We start from the raw sequence: 20752 nt of genomic DNA, 5'->3' as shown, positions 1-20752 counted from the left end.
TTAACTGTTGTAGGTCACTACTTCCTGCTTTATAAACTAGCTGGTTCTAGATCTGTGATTGGGTGTCAGGTCTCTTCACTCGGGGGGGGGGGGGGGCTCCCGAGTGGCGCATCGGTCTAAGGCACTGCTAGAGACGTCACTACAGACCCTGGTTCGATTCCAGGCTGTATCACAACCCCGGACGTGATTTGGGAGTCCGATAGGGCGGCGCACAATTGGCCCAGCGTCGTCCGGGTCTGGCCCGGAAATAAGAATCAGTTGTTAACTGACGAGGAGGATTAGAGATTAAAATATTGTCTAACAGCAACACACAGACCGACAGGAAGACGAGGCTGAAATATAAACGTCATATTTATTATTAAAACACTCCTAGAGGAGAGAGTCTGCACAGCAGATATGATGCTAGTACTACATAGTACACAGTTATACCTGTTAGTACTACATAGTACACAGTTATACCTGTTAGTACTACATAGTACACAGTTATAGCCGTTAGTACTACATAGTACACAGTTATACCTGTTAGTACTACATAGTACACAGTTATACCTGTTAGTACTACATAGCTCACAGTTATACCCATTAGTACCAGAAAGTACACAGTTATACACGTTAGTACTTCATAGTACACAGTTATACATACAGTACTGTAATATTGTGTAGCGTAAATATTCCTGGTCGTTGTAAAGATTGTAAACAACGTTGTAAACAACGTCAGTAAAGTGTTGCTGTTGTGCGTCATTTGTTGTGCTACAGCGAACCCAGTCCTGCCTACAACGGCAGAACCAGTCCACTAACCGTACTGTCCACTTCACACGGTCGGCGAGACCATACTGTCCACCTCACACGGTCGGCGAGACCATACTGTCCACCTCACACGGTCGGCGAGACCATACTGTCCACCTCACACGGTCGGCGAGACCATACTGTCCACCTCACACGGTCGGCGAGACCGTACTGTCCACCTCACAGGGTCGGCGAGACCGTACTGTCCACCTCACAGGGTCGGCGAGACCGTACTGTCCACCTGACACGGTCGGCGAGACCGTACTGTCCACCTGACACGGTCGGCGAGACCATACTGTCCACCTCACACGGTCGGCGAGATACTGTCCACCTGACACGGTCGGCGAGACCCGGATCAGAACACAACCACCCCAGTGGTTCTTTAATGCAGCGCCGCTCCATAACCTGTTGTTGTTGTTGTCCACATACGGTCCTCCAGGGACCCACCGACCCGGATAAACCCAACCCAGACCAAGTGTGACCTATGACCCTGTCCAAGTAGTGCACCGTTTAGAGAATAGGGTGCGGGTTTTTGAACTCTGACCTCGTTTCTAACCACGACCCGGGTCTCTAGTTTCAAAGCAAACCCGACCCAAAAATTCTTAAGTACCGACCCGATCCAAATCATTTTTTTTTTAGTCCCGAAACTCCATGGAGTCTCAACTCTCCGTTAGCCAAGTCCCGCCTCAACGGCATCCCCCTTGTGACATCATATCCTGTACGGGAACTCTAACAGGAAGTGTTTCAGGACTGGGTTGACGGGGACCCTCGCGACCCGCTCCACCTCGCCGCCGCACGACTCCACGACCTGTTTCCTGCACAGCTCCTGGAGCGTCGGGCGCTGCTTCCTGTACGGGACAGTCAGGCTTTTCTTAGAGGAATTCATGTAGTGTTCCAGTAGGAGGAAGAGGCAGGGGAAAGAGTGCTCACTTCCTGCCAGGCTGAACCGCTGTCCCTTATAGATGATGCGTACGCTGACCGGGCCGCTGGCGGCGCGATAGGACAACGTGAAGAAGACGTCTTTCTGACGACTGTCCCGGATCAAGAATGTTCCCGTGGCAACGTCCTTCAGTCGACTGTGAGCCTGCGGGGAGGAGGAAGAGGAGGAGGACAGAATCAATAACAAATCAATCAATAATGAATTTAATTTTAGTTTTAAATAATACATGCATTTAAAAACAAGATGTTCATTTGATTCCAGATGAAAACAGTAACATTTGAAATAATTAAAACACTTTTAAAAAAATGTTTATGTAATAAATTGAATCATTCCTGTTTAATATGTCAAGTTCCCAAATAGGTTAAATACTTCAGGTTGAAAAGGAGAAGTCTTTTATTTATTTATTTATACAACCAAATCAAAAAACATTTGATGTAAAAATGGCAAGTCGCAAACAAAATAGAATATAACGGATACAGGTTTAATTTGTAAAACATCTTTAAAGACCTGAGTCACTAAGAGCTTTTTAATTGTTTAATTTTTTTTTGTATCTTTTGGTCATGTTTTTCCCCAGGGCCCTAATACACAACGAGGATAAGGAAGTGATTTAGGGGTTTGGGGCGAGTTTCTCAAAAAACACAACTCAAATCACAACAACAAACAAAAAAAAGGTGACTGGACCCTTTTTTCCATTAACATCAAAAGATTTTGGTTTTTAAAAATAAAATGACTTCTCCTTTAACTTCATGTAATCTAAGTTGTTGTATTGAAATCCCCATGTGCAGTTAATACATTAACGACAGCTGTCTATGTTCTTTTACACTAAGGATAATTTCTGACAATTATTGTTGTGAAAAGGTTATATAAATAACATTCGATCAATCAATAAAATGTATTTTTTATAAAAGCCCTTTTTTTGTGCTTGTACAGAAACCTAAAACCCCCCTAAACAGCAAGCCATGCAGAAGCACGGTGGCTAGGAAATAAAACTCCCCTAGAAAGGGCAGGAAACCTAGGAAGAAACCTAGAGAGGAACCAGGCTCTGAGTGGGTGATTAGATGATAAATTGATTGTGTAATTAATTACCTCCTCCACGCCTAGCGGGCCCCAGTAGAAGCCGGAACGTTCCAACATGGAGGCCGTCCGGGTGATTAACAGGAAGTCTGCCTTGCAGGGGAACAGAGGAAAGTGGGTGGGCACCGGGTCCAGGAGGGGCAGAGGGGGTTGGTGGTCTGGTACTGGGATAGGGGACGCCACACACTGGTTGGATGGGTGCTGACTGTGTGACTGGGACACTGATGAGGATGACGATGGTGGTGGCGAGGTAGCGTGGTGGTCCTCCGAGTGTGGAGTCGAGAGGAGGGTGGAGGTGTCCCTGGGTCGAGAAGGTGACGATGATGATGATGATGAAGGTGAAGGTGTTGTGTCTTGTTCTTCCACAGTGCTGTGAGCGACCATCCTACAGGGGAGAGCGGTCCCAACCCTCTCCCATCGCTACACAGTTCCCTGGCATCCTGAGAGAGAGAGAGAGAGAGAGACCATTAGACCACTACTACTACTACTTATGATAGGAGCTATGTTACCATTAACTTGTCCAGTGATTATTTAAAATTAAAAATTAAATTAAAATCAACATTTATAAAGTTTTTACATTGAAAATAGATACAACAATTGCCTGCTATGGTGCGTTTCCATTTTAATGCTGCAAATATGTAAGAAATGTGAATTCTAGATCTGTCATTCTCATTGAAAGCCAGTCTGAGAAGCGGTACATCTGTTCTATGTGCTCTATTTCTATGCTTCCTGTTTTTTTAAATGTCTTTTTTTTTGCATCTTCTTCTACTTGCAGTTTTGTTCACTTCAAACAGCTGAAAATACGTTTATATTTTTGGGGTTATGGAAAATATATATCACCGAGGTTTAGATGGTACAACGACTGCTTGTTTTTGTCACGTTTGACAAGCGTGTATAGATTGCAATGATTTACTTGGCACTCTTGTTGTAAATGGTGAAACCTGCCAGCCAACCAGAAAAGCAAGGCGAAAACAATTCATTTATTCGAGAGAGAGAGAAAAAAAAAAACAGTTTCCATCATTATCATATATATATTTTTTTAAATAAAGAAAATTATAAAATTATAAATTATTATAAAAATAAAATTAGAAAAATCCTCCTTTTAGAAGATGCCTCCTATCTCTCTGCCGTTTCCATGACACTGCTTTCTCTCTCTCTCTCTTCGCAACATGGTCTTTTTTGTCGAATTAAACCCGGCTCAATGGAAACCTGTCTAACGATATCTACGGTTAGTTACCGCCGTGAGTTCAATCAAAAAATGACATCAAATGTATTTTATAAATCCCTTTTTTGGGGGGGGGGGGTGTCACAAAGTGCTTTACAGATACCCAGCCTTAAGGCCCAATGCCGAGGCGAGGAAACGGCTGTCTTTCTATAAGTGAGTATTATGTACAATGACACCGATGTTAGACGTTGTTACCGAGTTGACACAACGCTGTGACGCGCCGTGAGTTAAAACAACTGATAAGAAGTCAATGACAACATCAGAGAACATTACAGCTGTCTGTCTGCCTACCTGCCGATCTGTCTGTCTGTATCTTTCTGCCTTTGTCTGCCTACCTGTCTGTCTGTCTGTATCTTTCTGCCTACCTGCCGGTCTGTCTGTATCTGTCTGTCTGCCTACCTACCGGCCAGTCTGCCTAAAAATGTAAACTTTTTTTTCACCTTTATTTAACTAGGCAAGTCAGTTAAGAACAAATTCTTATTTATAATGACGGCCTCCTGGGGAACAGTGGGTTAACTGCCTTGTTCAGGGGCAGAACGACAGATTTGTCCCTTGTCAGCTCAGGGGGATTCGTTCTAGCAACCTTTCGGTTATTGACCCAACGCTCTAACCACTACCTGCCTCCCCCGGGGGCTGTGTTGTTGACCAGGCCAAGCCCAAACAACCGCAGCTGAGGTGTATACTAACTGATAGTCCCATTTGATGTTGGGCCAAACCTCAAAAAAGTGACAATTGTTGCCAAGAGAACAAGCGTGGATTATAAACATTCTTCATCCTAGCTACTAAGTAAATTGACATTGATTTTAGCCATCCCTGTCCCTAACTAGGATCACAACTCTAAAGCTGTTCACAGTTAACTAGACTCTAACAATACTGTTGTAGATAGATATAGCAGTAGGTAATAGTAGTAGATGTATCCGGCAAAAGACTTAGTTCGTTAACTGACTAGTTCGTACTGTTTCACTGGCCCCAATCTTACCGCTCACAAAGAAAACGGGGAATCATGTTTTAAATGAGTATATTATACCAGTGGTCATGTTGACTGTTGTCTAGTCCCCCCAAAATATTTTATGACAAAATGTAATTTATTATGTACAAAATGGTGTATCGTCACTGCTTTATGACGCCACAATTCAATTGCACAAGAATCAATGTTGCGAAACAAAAACTAAAAATCTATTTGAAAAAAAACCATGTAAAATCCACAATAGGCCGTGTTCAATTATTCTTACCGTTTTGCAAAACGAGTGCAATGTCGTTTTTTTTCTGTTGCACTTTTTATATTTTCCGAATCAGAATCGAGTTTTTAAACCGAATCACAGCGGTATTAATCCTGTTCTTGATCATCAATAGACGTCCAAACTAGTAGAGGGAAGGCGCGGTAATCTGACGTTATAGTATTATCCACATTGTTTTTCACGTCCTCTCTCTCCTTGTTGGTTTGATCATCTGTCCGCTGCTGTTCGGTAAGGAGCTAAATAAACGTTCAGGCCATAAACTACACTAACACAACGAGTGATTCCTGTAAAATTATCCGTTTCACTTTCGTTTTAAAGTGAACAGCGTTTCTGAGAAATCCCTTTATACTGTCCTCTCCGCTAGGAGTGTCTCACCACTCAACTGTAGAGCCTCTCTCTAGCTTCCCTCTTGAGGGTTTCGCTTCCATTCAAAGGTTTTATAGTAAAACTGTCGCTTCACAGAAAAACCAGTCTCTTTACTTTCAAACCCTTGACTCGTTGTGAAGCAGGAATCCACGTCCGTTTCATTTTAACCGATGCTTCTCCCCATAATAGACAAGTGGCCACATTCTGAGAAGTGGGCGCTGGTTTCAGGAAACTTCATTTTGCATAATCTGTTTAAACTTTCATGACAAGAAGTCGTCTACTTGAGTAAAAGTCTAAAAGTATTATTAATTTTTTTATATATACTTAAGTATCAAAAGTAAACTTAATTGCTAAAAAAAAAAAAAAGAAATATCGAAAGTTAAAAGAATAAATCATTTCAAACGTTTTGGAGTGTGCATCTGGCTGTCCGTAAATAAAATTAAATAAAATGGTGCAGTCTGGTTTGCGTAGTGTATATATTTTGAGTGTCAAGGGGGAAAAGGTATGGAGTAAAATGCACATTATTTTCTTCAGGAATGTAGTGAAGTAAAAGCTAAAGTTAAATACAAATAGTGAAGTACCGATACCCTTGAAAATTACTTAAGTAATGCTTTAAAGTATTATTACTTAAGTTGTTCTCAATTCCCTGCCGGTGACCGTTATCGGCCCCTCACAACACCGTTATCGGCCCCTCACAACACCGTTATCGGCCCCTCACAACACCGTTATCGGCCCCTCACAACACCGTTATCGGCCCCTCACAACACCGTTATCGGCCCCTCACAACACCGTTATCGGCCCCTCACAACACCGTTATCGGCCCCTCACAACACCGTTATCGGCCCCTCACAACACCGTGTCGCACACGCTGCTCCCCATCCCCCGCCACCGCAGTTTGAGACATTTTATAAATGTTAATTTAACCTTTATTTAACCAGGTAATAAATGTATTAATTCTATATATATAACCTTAACCCTTTATTTAACCAGGTAGGCCAGTTGAGAACAAGTTCTCATTTTACAACTGCGACCTGGACAAGATAAAGCAAAGCAGTGGGACACAAACAACAACACAGAGTTACACATGGGGTAAACAAAATATACCAGTTAATAATATAGTAGAACAAAAGTCTATCATTTGCTTTACCTAGCAGAGACTTATAGATGACCTGGAGCCAGTGGGTTTGGTGGCGGATATGAAGCGAGGGCCAGCCAACGAGAGCATACAGGTCGCAGTGGTGGGTAGTATATGGGGCTTTGGTGACAAAACGGATGGCACTGTGATAGACTGCATCCAATTTGCTGAGTAGAGTGTTGGAGGCTATTTTGTAAATGACATCGCCGAAGTCGAGGATCGGTAGGATGGTCAGTTTTACGAGGGTATGTTTGGCAGCATGAGTGAAGGATGCTTTGTTGCGAAATAGGAAGCCGATTATAGATTTAATTTTGGATTGGAGATGTTTGATGTGAGTCTGGTAGGAGAGTTTACAGTCTAACCAGACACCTGGGTATTTGTAGTTGTCCACGTATTCTAAGTCGGAGCCGTCCAGAGTAGTGATGCTGGACGGGCGGGTGGGTGCGGGCAGCGATCGGTTGAATAGCATGCACTTAGTTTTACTTGCGTTTAAGAGCAGTTGGAGGCCACGGAAGGAGTGTTGTATGGCATTGAAGCTCGTCTAGAGGTTAGTTAACACAGTGTCCAAAGAAGGTCCAGATGTATACAGAATGGTGTCGTCTGCGTAGAGGTGGATCAGAGAATCACCAGCAGCAAGAGCGACATCATTGATGTATACAGAGAAGAGAGTCGGCCCGAGAATTGAACCCCGTGCCACCCCCATAGAGACTGCCAGAGGTCCGGACAACAGGCCCTCCAATTTGACACACTGAACTCTATCAGAGAAGTAGTTGGTGAACCAGACGAGGCAATCATTTGAGAAACCAAGGCTGTTGAGTCTGCCGATAAGAATGCTGTGATTGACAGAGTCGAAAGCCTTGGCCAGGTCGATGAAGACGGCTGCACAGTAATGTCTCTTATCGATGGTGGTTATGATGTCGTTTAGGACCTTGAGCGTGGCTGAGGTGCACCCATGACCAGCTCTGAAACCAGATTGCACAGCGGAGAAGGTACGGTGGGATTCCAAATGGTCAGTGATCTGTTTGTTATCTTGGCTTTCAAAGTCTTTAGAAAGGCAGGGTAGGATGGATTTAGGTCTGTAACAGTTTGGGTCTAGGGTGTCTCCCCCTTTGAAGAGGGGGATGACCGCGGCCACCTTCCAATCTTTCGGGATCTCAGACGATACGAAAGAGAGGCTGAACAGGCTAGTAATAGGGGTTGCAACAATTGCGGTGGATAATTTTAGAAAGATAGGGTCCAGATTGTCTAGCCCAGCTGATTTGTAGAGGTCCAGATTTTGCAGCTCTTTCAGAACATCAGCTGTCTGGATTTGGTTGAAGGAGAAGCGGGGGGCGGGGTGGCGGCTTGGGCAAGTTGCTGCAGGGGGTGCTGAGTTGCTGGCCGGGGTAGGGGTAGAGGTAGGGGTAGAGGTAGAGGTAGGGGTAGGGGTAGGGGTAGAGGTAGAGGTAGGGGTAGGGGTAGAGGTAGAGGTAGAGGTAGAGGTAGGGGTAGGCGTAGAGGTAGAGGTAGAGGTAGGGGTAGAGGTAGGGGTAGGGGTAGAGGTAGAGGTAGAGGTAGGGGTAGGCGTAGAGGTAGAGGTAGGGGTAGAGGTAGGGGTAGAGGTAGAGGTAGGGGTAGAGGTAGGGGTAGAGGTAGAGGTAGAGGTAGGGGTAGAGGTAGGGGTAGAGGTAGGGGTAGAGGTAGGGGTAGAGGTAGGGGTAGAGGTAGAGGTAGGGGTAGGGGTAGGGGTAGAGGTAGGGGTAGGGGTAGGGGTAGCCAGGTGGAAAGCATGGCCAGCCGTAGGGAAAGGCTTATGACAGTGTTTCCTAGCCTCAGAGCAGTGGGCAGCTGGAAGGAGGTGCTCTTATTCTCCATGGACTTCATAGTGTCCCAGAACTTTTTTGAGTTTGTGCTACAGGATGCAAATTTCTGTTTTAAAAAGCTAGCCTTAGCTTTCCTAACTGTCTGTGTATTTGGTTCCTATAAACTACATTTTTAGTTTTGCGTGCTGTGTTGAAGTCACAGCACACTAGGTTAAAATTTACAAGCCCCAGCCATGTTCCAGCCCCAGTCATTTTAAAACAAACCCAGTCCTGTTCCCATTATTCAGCATAAATTGGGATCATGTTTTATCCATTAACCAAACTAACACTGAGGTCCTTCACACACACACACACACACACACACACACACACACACACACACTGTCACAACAAACTGTCACAACACACTAATGACCGTAGTGTGTAAGAGAGTGGAGAGAGTTTCATTTCTGTGAAACAGGGAGAGATGGAGTAACAGAGCTTGGTAAGGTGTGTCTCTGGAGTGACTATCAGCAGAGTAACTTATACCCTACATTACCCTACATGTCCTGTATACCCTACATTACCCTACATGTCCTGTATACTCTACATTACCCTACATGTCCTGTAGACTCTACATTACCCTACATGTCCTGTATACCCTACATTACCCTGTATACCCTACATTACCCTGTATACCCTACATGTCATGTATACTCTACATTACCCTACATGTCCTGTAGACTCTACATTACCCTACATGTCCTGTATACCCTACATTACCCTGTATACCCTACATTACCCTGTATACCCTACATGTCCTGTATACCTTACATTACCCCACATGTCCTGTATACCCTACATTACCCTACATGTCCTGTAGACTCTACATTACCCTACATGTCCTGTAGACTCTACATTACCCTACATGTCCTGTATACTCTACATTACCCTACATGTCCTGTAGACTCTACATTACCCTACATGTCATGTATACTCTACATTACCCTACATGTCCTGTAGACTCTACATTACCCTACATGTCCTGTAGACTCTACATGTCATGTATACATTACCCTACATGTCCTGTAGACTCTACATTACCCTACATGTCATGTATACTCTACATTACCCTACATGTCCTGTAGACTCTACATTACCCTACATGTCATGTATACTCTACATGTCCTGTAGACTCTACATGTCCTGTAGACTCTACATGTCATGTATACTCTACATGTCCTGTAGACTCTACATGTCATGTATACTCTACATTACATGTCCTGTAGACTCTACATTACCCTACATGTCCTGTAGACTCTACATTACCCTACATGTCCTGTAGATCCTTCATTACCCTACATGTCCTCTATACCCTCCATTACACTATACAGTATGTCCTGTAATATCCTACATTACATTTTATTTTTACCAGGTAAGTTGACTGAGAACACATTCTCATTTGCAGCAACGACCTGGGGAATAGTTACAGGGGAGAGGAGGGGGATGAATGAGCCAATTGTAAACTGGGGATTATTAGGTGACCGTGATGGTTGAGGGCCAGATTGGGAATTTAGCCAGGACACCGGGGTTAACACCCCTACTCTTACGATAAGTGCCATGGGATCTTTAATGACCTCAGAGAGTCAGGACACCCGTTTAACGTCCCATCCGAAAGACGGCACCCTACACAGAGCAGTGTCCCCAATCACTGCCCTGGGGCATTGGGATCTTTGTTTAGACCAGAGGAAAGAGTGCCTCCTACTGGCCCTCCAACACCACTTCCAGCAGCACCTGGTCTCCCATCCAGGGACTGACCAGGACCAACCCTGCTTAGCTTCAGAAGCAAGCCAGCAGTGGTATGCAGGGTGGTATGCTGCTGGCCGATGTCCTATATTACCTTACATTCCACTATACAGTATGTCCTGTAATATCCTACATTACCCTACATTACCCTATATGTCCTATATTATTACATTCCACTATACAGTATGTCCTGTAATATCCTACATTACCCTACATTACCCTATATGTCCTATATTACATTACACTATACAGTATGTCCTGTAATATCCTACATTACCCTACATTATCCTATATGTCCTGTATTACATTACACTATATAGTATGTCCTGTAATATCCTACATTATCCTACATTACCCTACATTACCCTGTATGTCCTATATAACCTTACATTACTGGTTTGGTATTAGTATGAGAATGCTTTTGCTTTCATTGTAGTGTTCAAGTAAATCACCTGATCAGTGTTGATGGGCGGAGCCTAGAGTGCTGCCCCCCCCCCCTGAAATACTTTACAGTAAAGCAAACATTACCTTATCTCTCTTTGATGAAGTTCAACTTAGGTATGCAGATCTAGGATCAGCTTCCTCTATTGACTGACCCCAAGATCCGGGCATAAGGAAACCTTCCCCTTACGCCTATAATCATAACAGTGTTGATGATACAGACACAAGAATTCCTGTTGGGATAGCATCTGGGGTATTATTCACTCAATACACGTTGGTTGCTTATTTCTTCCTGGGAATGATTCAGTTAATTACGATGAATACAAAATAAAGTTATCCTTATCAGCACTAAACGAATTAAACAGACCGCTTCTACAGACAACTGCACACTTTCTCTTTTGGAGTGGCCTTACAGTACTTAGCTAGGGCTGAGAGCTGGCTCCTCTAGTCTCTCCTGATGTCTGGACTCCTCTAGTCTTCTCCTGATGTCTGGACTCCTCTAGTCTTCTCCTGATGTCTGGACTCCTCTAGTCTCTCCTGATGTCTGGACTCCTCTAGTCTCTCCTGATGTCTGGACTCCTCTCGTCTCTCCTGATGTCTGGACTCCTCTAGTCTCTCCTGATGTCTGGACTCCTCTAGTCTCCCATGATGTCTGGACTCCTCTAGTCTCTCCTGATGTCTGGACTCCTCTAGTCTCTCCTGATGTCTGGACTCCTCTAGTCTCTCCTGATGTCTGGACTCCTCTAGTCTCTCCTGATGTCTGGACTCCTCTAGTCTCTCCTGATGTCTGGACTCCTCTCGTCTCTCCTGATGTCTGGACTCCTCTAGTCTCTCCTGATGTCTGGACTCCTCTAGTCTCCCCTGATGTCTGGACTCCTCTAGTCTCTCCTGATGTCTGGACTCCTCTAGTCTCTCCTGATGTCTGGACTCCTCTAGTCTCTCCTGATGTCTGGACTCCTCTAGTCTCTCCTGATGTCTGGACTCCTCTAGTCTCTCCTGATGTCTGGACTCCTCTAGTCTCTCCTGATGTCTGGACTCCTCTAGTCTCTCCTGATGTCTGGACTCCTCTAGTCTCTCCTGATGTCTGGACTCCTCTCGTCTCTCCTGATGTCTGGGCTCCTCTAGTATCTCCTGATGTCTGGACTCCTCTAGTCTCTCCTGATGTCTGGGCGGACTCCTCTAGTCTCTCCTGATGTCTGGACTCCTCTAGTCTCTCCTGATGTCTGGACTCCTCTAGTCTCTCCTGATGTCTGGACTCCTCTAGTCTCTCCTGATGTCTGGACTCCTCTAGTCTCTCCTGATGTCTGGACTCCTCTAGTCTCTCCTGATGTCTGGACTCCTCTAGTCTCCCCTGATGTCTGGACTCCTCTAGTCTCTCCTGATGTCTGGACTCCTCTAGTCTCTCCTGATGTCTGGACTCCTCTAGTCTCTCCTGATGTCTGGACTCCTCTAGTCTCTCCTGATGCCTGGACTCCTCTAGTCTTCTCCTGATGTCTGGACTCCTCTAGTCTCTCCTGATGTCTGGACTCCTCTCGTCTCTCCTGATGTCTGGACTCCTCTCGTCTCTCCTGATGTCTGGACTCCTCTCGTCTCTCCTGATGTCTGGACTCCTCTCGTCTCTCCTGATGTCTGGACTCCTCTAGTCTCTCCTGATGTCTGGACTCCTCTAGTCTCTCCTGATGTCTGGACTCCTCTAGTCTCTCCTGATGTCTGGACTCCTCTAGTCTCTCCTGATGTCTGGACTCCTCTAGTCTCTCCTGATGTCTGGACTCCTCTAGTCTCTCCTGATGTCTGGACTCCTCTCGTCTCTCCTGATGTCTGGACTCCTCTAGTCTCTCCTGATGTCTGGACTCCTCTCGTCTCTCCTGATGTCTGGACTCCTCTCGTCTCTCCTGATGTCTGGACTCCTCTCGTCTCTCCTGATGTCTGGACTCCTCTCGTCTCTCCTGATGTCTGGACTCCTCTAGTCTCTCCTGATGTCTGGACTCCTCTAGTCTCTCCTGATGTCTGGACTCCTCTAGTCTCTCCTGATGTCTGGACTCCTCTAGTCTCTCCTGATGTCTGGACTCCTCTAGTCTCTCCTGATGTCTGGACTCCCCTCCTGATGTCTGGACTCCTCTAGTCTTCTCCTGATGTCTGGACTCCTCTAGTCTTCTCCTGATGTCTGGACTCCTCTAGTCTCTCCTGATGTCTGGACTCCTTTAGTCTTCTCCTGATGTCTGGACTCCTCTAGTCTCTCCTGATGTCTGGACTCCTCTAGTCTCTCCTGATGTCTGGACTCCTCTAGTCTCTCCTGATGTCTGGACTCCTCTAGTCTCTCCTGATGTCTGGACTCCTCTAGTCTCTCCTGATGTCTGGACTCCTCTAGTCTCTCCTGATGTCTGGACTCCTCTAGTCTCTCCTGATGTCTGGACTCCTCTAGTCTCTCCTGATGTCTGGACTCCTCTAGTCTCTCCTGATGTCTGGACTCCTCTAGTCTCTCCTGATGTCTGGACTCCTCTAGTCTCTCCTGATGTCTGGACTCCTCTAGTCTCTCCTGATGTCTGGACTCCTCTAGTCTCTCCTGATGTCTGGACTCCTCTCGTCTCTCCTGATGTCTGGACTCCTCTAGTCTCCCCTGATGTCTGGACTCCTCTAGTCTCCCCTGATGTCTGGACTCCTCTCTCCTGATGTCTGGACTCCTCTAGTCTCTCCTGATGTCTGGACTCCTCTAGTCTCTCCTGATGTCTGGACTCCTCTCGTGCCTCCTGATGTCTGGACTCCTCTCGTCTCTCCTGATGTCTGGACTCCTCTCGTCTCTCCTGATGTCTGGACTCCTCTAGTCTCTCCTGAAGTCTGGACTCCTCTAGTCTCTCCTGATGTCTGGACTCCTCTAGTCTCTCCTGATGTCTGGACTCCTCTAGTCTCTCCTGATGTCTGGACTCCTCTAGTCTCTCCTGATGTCTGGACTCCTCTAGTCTCTCCTGATGTATGGACTCCTCTAGTCTCTCCTGATGTCTGGACTCCTCTAGTCTCCCCTGATGTCTGGACTCCTCTAGTCTCTCCTGATGTCTGGACTCCTCTAGTCTCTCCTGATGTCTGGACTCCTCTAGTCTCTCCTGATGTCTGGACTCCTCTAGTCTCTCCTGATGTCTGGACTCCTCTAGTCTCTCCTGATGTCTGGACTCCTCTAGTCTCTCCTGATGTCTGGACTCCTCTAGTCTCTCCTGATGTCTGGACTCCTCTAGTCTCTCCTGATGTCTGGACTCCTCTAGTCTCTCCTGATGTCTGGACTCCTCTAGTCTCCCCTGATGTCTGGACTCCTCTAGTCTCTCCTGATGTCTGGACTCCTCTAGTCTCTCCTGATGTCTGGACTCCTCTAGTCTCTCCTGATGTCTGGACTCCTCTAGTCTCTTTATATCGGTTGCTAGATGTAATCCAGGCTTACTTTTACATTGCTGCCTTTGGGTGAAGTTTGTTCACTTGAATATGAAGCTGATAAAAAAATATATACAATAGAATAAAACCACTTTATTTTTCCCAGAAAGTACTTATGGCAATAAGTGTTACTACGATGTAAAGATGTATAGTAAATAGCACTCGGTTCCTAGTTATAAATTGATGTTGTTTATTGGTCGGCACCGTGTACCACCATTGAATTTGAATTCATTAATTTATTAGTGCTTCATTAATGAACCATTTTAAAGCCATGAATTTTTAATAATCTGAAGGGTAGTATATCCAGATGATGTGTACCAGATGGCCGTCCTTCTGTAAATAAAACACACCACGTAACGACTGAGGAGGAAGACTAGAGAGAGGAATTTGGTTACAGGAATGATCGAAGCTTGTAGTTTCGTGTTTAATGAACCTGTAGTAAACAATGGAGCTGGTGTTTCATCATGAAAGTGAAACAATATGATTGACTGTGAGCAGAAGTTAAAGAGGGAGGGAGGGAGGGAGGGAGCAGTAGTGCTGTTTTAAGATGAGGTAGAACAATTTAGTTTTTTTTAAATGAGCTTCGCTTTATGTCTATTACGTCATATCGGATGGCTGTCATTCATATTCCATTCACCCAGTTCAATGTAACATCAATAGGGTTTAGGTTACTGCCATTCATATTCACCCAGTTCAATGTAACATCAATAGGGTTTAGGTTACTGCCATTCATATTCACCCAGTTCAATGTAACAGTGATAGGTTTAGGTTACTATCATTCATATTCACCCAGTTCAATGTAACAGTGATAGGTTTAGGTTACTGTCATTCATATTCACCCAGTTCAATGTAACAGTGATAGGTTTAGGTTACTGTCATTCATATTCACCCAGTTCAATGTAACAGTGATAGGTTTAGGTTACTGTCATTCATATTCACCCAGTTCAATGTAACAGTGATAGGTTTAGGTTACTGTCATTCATATTCACCCAGTTCAATGTAACAGTGATAGGTTTAGGTTACTGTCATTCATATTCACCCAGTTCAATGTAACAGTGATAGGTTTAGGTTACTGTCATTCATATTCACCCAGTTCAATGTAACAGTGATAGGTTTAGGTTACTGTCATTCATATTCACCCAGTTCAATGTAACAGTGATAGGTTTAGGTTACTGTCATTCATATTCACCCAGTTCAATGTAACAGTGATAGGTTTAGGTTACTGTCATTCATATTCACCCAGTTCAATGTAACAGTGATAGGTTTAGGTTACTGTCATTCATATTCACCCAGTTCAATGTAACAGTGATAGGTTTAGGTTACTGTCATTCATATTCACCCAGTTCAATGTAACAGTGATAGGTTTAGGTTACTGTCATTCATATTCACCCAGTTCAATGTAACAGTGATAGGTTTAGGTTACTGTCATTCATATTCACCCAGTTCAATGTAACAGTGATAGGTTTAGGTTACTGTCATTCATATTCACCCAGTTCAATGTAACAGTGATAGGTTTAGGTTACTGTCATTCATATTCACCCAGTTCAATGTAACAGTGATAGGTTTAGGTGACTGTCATTCATATTCACCCAGTTCAATGTAACAGTGATAGGTTTAGGTTACTGTCATTCATATTCACCCAGTTCAATGTAACAGTGACAGGTTTAGGCCCCTACATGATATGGACATGTTTCCCTGTACCCATCATGAGGTTTCTACAATCTAGCCAATGAATGAAAGATTACAACAGTAGGCGCACACAATATCGAAAGACAAAATGGAGGTGACAAACAGCGACACATTCAATACCTCTTTTGTACACTCTTTATTTATTTATTTTATTTATTTCACCTTTTATTTAACCAGGTAATATATGTATTAATTAGCATAAGTGTATCATTATCCCCTTTATTTAACCAGGTAGGCTAGTTGAGAACAAGTTCTCATTTACAACTGCGACCTGGCCAAGATAAAGCAAAGCAGTTCGACACATACCACAACAACAGAGTTACACACGGAGGAAAACAAACATACAGTCAATAATACAGTAGAAAAATAAGTCTATATACAATATGAGCAAGTGAGGTGAGATAAGGGAGGTGAAGGCAACAAAAAAAAAGGCCATGGTGGCGAAGTAAATACAATATAGCAAGTAAAACACTGGAATGGTAGATTTGCAGTGGAAGAATGTGCAAAGTAGAGATAGAAATAATGGGGTGCAAAGGAGCAAAATACATAAATACAGTTAGTTGTTTGGGCTCTTGCCTGCATCTAGCTGATCTTAGGGTGTAATCATTAGTCCAACAGTTGCTCCACGGAAGTTTCTATTGGACAAAATTCCAGGTATGTTTCTACCCCTGTTTCCGTTCGTTTCTGTTTAAGAAAAAAATAACGTTTTTCCTAAAACAGAAACGTCCGGAATGAATACACCCGGTGATCACACGTAAAAAAAAACACAGTTCACGTTCATAGCAGCCACGTCGTAATTCCTTCTGGCATCTACGCTCTCTACTCCTCTCACCTTTTCCCCCCTTCTCTTGTGGACTTCAACGCACAACACATCAGCTGTCTGTGACCATGGCAACACATCAGCTGTCTGTGACCATGGCAACACATCAGCTGTCTGTGACCATGGCAACAAAAAAAGCTACTTTTACAAGCCAAATCATATCATAACCGCTACACACAGCCTACATCGTTGTCATAGTAACATCCTAGACAGCATAGCTCATATAAACCACTACACACAGCCTACATCGTTGTCTCCATGTTATAGTAACGTCCTAGACAGCATAGCTCATATCATAACCACTACACACAGGCTACATCGTTGTCTCCACGTTATAGTAACGTCCTAGACAGCATAGCTCATATCATAACCACTACACACAGGCTACATCGTTGTCTCCATGTTATAGTAACGTCCTAGACAGCATAGCTCATATCATAACCACTACACACAGCCTACATCGTTGTCTCCACGTTATAGTAACGTCCTAGACAGCATAGCTCATATCATAACCACTACACACAGCCTACATCGTTGTCTCCACGTTATAGTAACGTCCTAGACAGCATAGCTCATATAAACCACTACAATCATGCAGTAACGTTCCAGCGTACGATCAGTAAGCAGTTTAGCAGTTTCTCTCTCTCTCTCTCTCTCTCTCTCTCTCTCTCTCTCTCTCTCTCTCTCTCTCTCTCTCTCTCTCTCTCTCTCTCTCTCTCTCTCTCTCCTCTACAGGGAGCCAGGTTTTCCTGTGTCTACCCTTCTCAGTGGAAAGGCTGTGCTCACTGAGCCTGTACTTTGTCAAGGTTTTTCTAAGGTTTTGATCAGTAACCACGATCAAATATTTAGCCACGTTGTACTGTCGATTTAGGGCCAGATAGCACTGCATTTTGCTTTGTGCTTGTGTTTCCCAATAAGCAATATAGTTTTGTTTTGACTGTGTTGTAATTTGGTTTATCCTGATGTTCTGGTCCTGAGGCTTCAGTGTGTTAGTAGAACAGGTTTGTGAACTCAGCCCCAGGACCAGCTGGATGAGGGACTCTTTTCCTCTCTCGCTCGCTCTCTCTCGCTCTCTCTCTCTCTCTCTCTCTCTCTGTCTCTCTGTCTCTCTCTCTCTCTCTCTCTCTCTCTCTCTCTCTCTCTCTCTCTCTCTCTCTCTCTCTCTCTCTCTCTCTCTCTCTCCTCTACAGGGAGCCAGGTTTTCCTGTGTCTACCCTTCTCAGTGGAAAGGCTGTGCTCACTGAGCCTGTACTTTGTCAAGGTTTTTCTAAGGTTTTGATCAGTAACCACGATCAAATATTTAGCCACGTTGTACTGTCGATTTAGGGCCAGATAGCACTGCATTTTGCTTTGTGCTTGTGTTTCCCAATAAGCAATATAGTTTTGTTTTGACTGTGTTGTAATTTGGTTTATCCTGATGTTCTGGTCCTGAGGCTTCAGTGTGTTAGTAGAACAGGTTTGTGAACTCAGCCCCAGGACCAGCTGGATGAGGGACTCTTTTCCTCTCTCGCTCGCTCTCTCTCGCTCTCTCTCTCTCTCTCTCTCTCTCTCTCTCTCTGTCTCTCTGTCTCTCTCTCTCTCTCTCTCTCTCTCTCTCTCTCTCTCTCTCTCTCTCTCTCTCTCTCTCTCTCTCTCTCTCTCTCTCTCTCTCTCTCTCTCTCCTCTACAGGGAGCCAGGTTTTCCTGTGTCTACCCTTCTCAGTGGAAAGGCTGTGCTCACTGAGCCTGTACTTTGTCAAGGTTTTTCTAAGGTTTTGATCAGTAACCACGATCAAATATTTAGCCACGTTGTACTGTCGATTTAGGGCCAGATAGCACTGCATTTTGCTTTGTGCTTGTGTTTCCCAATAAGCAATATAGTTTTGTTTTGACTGTGTTGTAATTTGGTTTATCCTGATGTTCTGGTCCTGAGGCTTCAGTGTGTTAGTAGAACAGGTTTGTGAACTCAGCCCCAGGACCAGCTGGATGAGGGACTCTTTTCCTCTCTCGCTCGCTCTCTCTCTCTCTCTCTCTCTCTCTCTCTCTCTCTCTCTCTCTCTCTCTCTCTCTCTCTCTCTCTCTCTCTCTCTCTCTCTCTCTCTCTCTCTCTCTCTCTCTCTCTCTCTCTCTCTCTCTCTTAAATTCAATTCAATTCGCTTTATTGGCATGACGTAACAATGTACATATTGCCAAAGCTTATTTTGGATATTTACAATATAAAAATGAGAATCAATATTGTCAACAGGACTACAATAACCAAGTGTCAAAATAACCCTACATTGAACAATAACAATAAACATACAGTAGAGTACATGTGCAGGTTGATTGGTCTGTCAGACACTGTCCCTCAACTTATGGCAGGCAGCAATGTAGTGCGCTGCCAACCCACAGCTCTCTGCGTCCTCCCCCAACAGGACGGGTAGCCTACTCTCATCAGAGAGGTCTTTGAAACCTTGAATAAGGGTTTCAAATTTGGGGAAATGACACTCTCTAATTGTTTTATATTTTTGACATTTTGTCAGGAAATGCAGCTCCGTCTCAGGTTCTGCTGTTGTGCAGTGGTTGCACAGCCTTTCCTCTACAGGGAGCCAGGTTTTCCTGTGTCTACCCTTCTCAATGGCAAGGCTGTGCTCACTGAGCCTGTACTTTGTCAAGGTTTTTCTAAGGTTTTGATCAGTAACCATGGTCAAATATTTAGCCACGGTGTACTGTCGATTTAGGGCCAGGTAGCACTGCATTTTGCTCTGTGCTTGTGTTTCCCAATAAGCAATGTAGTTTTGTTTTGACTGTGTTGTAATTTGGTTTATCCTGATTGGTTGGATGTTCTGGTCCTGAGGCTTCAGTGTGTTAGTAGAACAGGTTAGTGAACTCAGCCCCAGGACCAGCTGGATGAGGGGACTCTTTTCTGATCTAGCAGGTCCAGGCTCTGCTGTAGGCCATGTGCTGTGGGTGACAGCAGGCATAGGTCATCTGCCAAGAGTAGGCATTTAACTTCTGAATTGTGGAGACTAACACCAGGGGCTGAGGATTTTTCTAGAATAGTGGCCAATTCGTTAATGTAAATATTGAAGAGTGCAGGGCTCAGATTGCAACCCTGGCGAAGGCCCCGCCCCTGGTTAAAGAATTCTGTTATTTTCTTGCCAATTTTAATGCTGCACGTATTGCCAGTATACACTGATTTAATTATGTCATATGCTTTACCTCCTACACCACTTTCAATAACTTTGTAGATCAGTCCTGTGTGCCAAATAGAATCAAATGCTTTTTGGAAGTCGATAGTATATTTGGTATTATTTTGGTGGACATGTTTATCTATCAGGGTGTGTATCATAATGACCTCTCTGTAGCCTGTGGGACAGTGACATCATAATGAACTCTCTGTAGCCTGTGGGACAGTGACATCATAATGACCTCTCTGTAGCCTGTGGGACAGTGACATCATAATGACCTCTCTGTAGCCTGTGGGACAGTGACATCATAATGACCTCTCTGTAGCCTGTGGGACAGTGACATCATAATGACCTCTCTGTAGCCTGTGGGACAGTGACATCATAATGACCTCTCTGTAGCCTGTGGGACAGTGACATCATAATGACCTCTCTGTAGCCTGTGGGACAGTGACATCATAATGACCTCTCTGTAGCCTGTGGGACAGTGACATCATAATGAGCTCTCTGTAGCCTGTGGGACAGTGACATCATAATGACCTCTCTGTAGCCTGTGAGACAGTGACATCATAATATCCTCTCTGTAGCCTGTGGGACAGTGACAGCATGATGGCCTCTCTGTAGCCTGTGGGACAGTGACATCATAATGACCTCTCTGTAGCCTGGGGGACAGTGACATCATAATGACCTCTCTGTAGCCTGTGGGACAGTGACATCATAATGACCTCTCTGTAGCCTGTGGGACAGTGACATCATAATGAGCTCTCTGTAGCCTGTGGGACAGTGACATCATAATGACCTCTCTGTAGCCTGGGGGACAGTGACACCATAATGACCTCTCTGTAGCCTGTGGGACAGTGACATCATAATGACCTCTCTGTAGCCTGG

The 20752-nt window shown here is 44.6% G+C and overlaps 1 protein-coding gene across 1 annotated transcript; it reads right to left on the bottom strand.

Moving 5' to 3' along the window:
• Window positions 1-333: 333 nt before the first annotated feature.
• Window positions 334-5788, bottom strand: socs1a (suppressor of cytokine signaling 1a). The gene is made up of 3 exons (XM_071390979.1): window positions 5258-5788; window positions 2813-3240; window positions 334-1870 (listed from the first exon to the last, which is right to left on the bottom strand). Exons 2-3 carry the CDS (start codon window positions 3182-3184, stop codon window positions 1496-1498), a joined length of 747 nt encoding a protein of 248 aa, XP_071247080.1. The 5' UTR covers window positions 3185-3240; window positions 5258-5788; the 3' UTR covers window positions 334-1495.
• Between the last annotated feature and the right edge of the window lie 14964 nt (window positions 5789-20752).

The sequence above is a fragment of the Salvelinus alpinus genome, chromosome 1, assembly GCF_045679555.1.
Source record: "Salvelinus alpinus chromosome 1, SLU_Salpinus.1, whole genome shotgun sequence".
Classification (NCBI taxonomy): Eukaryota; Metazoa; Chordata; class Actinopteri; order Salmoniformes; family Salmonidae; genus Salvelinus; species Salvelinus alpinus.
Note: the sequence above shows the minus strand (reverse complement) of the source record. Positions and strands in the feature narration are given on the sequence as shown.

Coding starts and splice junctions, on each gene's coding strand:
- socs1a (XM_071390979.1), bottom strand. CDS start 3,184: ATGGTCGCTCACAGCACTGTGGAAGAACAAGACACAACACCTTCACCT. Junction 1,871..2,812: donor GCCCGCTAGGCGTGGAGGAG/GTAATTAATTAC, acceptor TCCTCCCCGCAG/GCTCACAGTCGACTGAAGGA.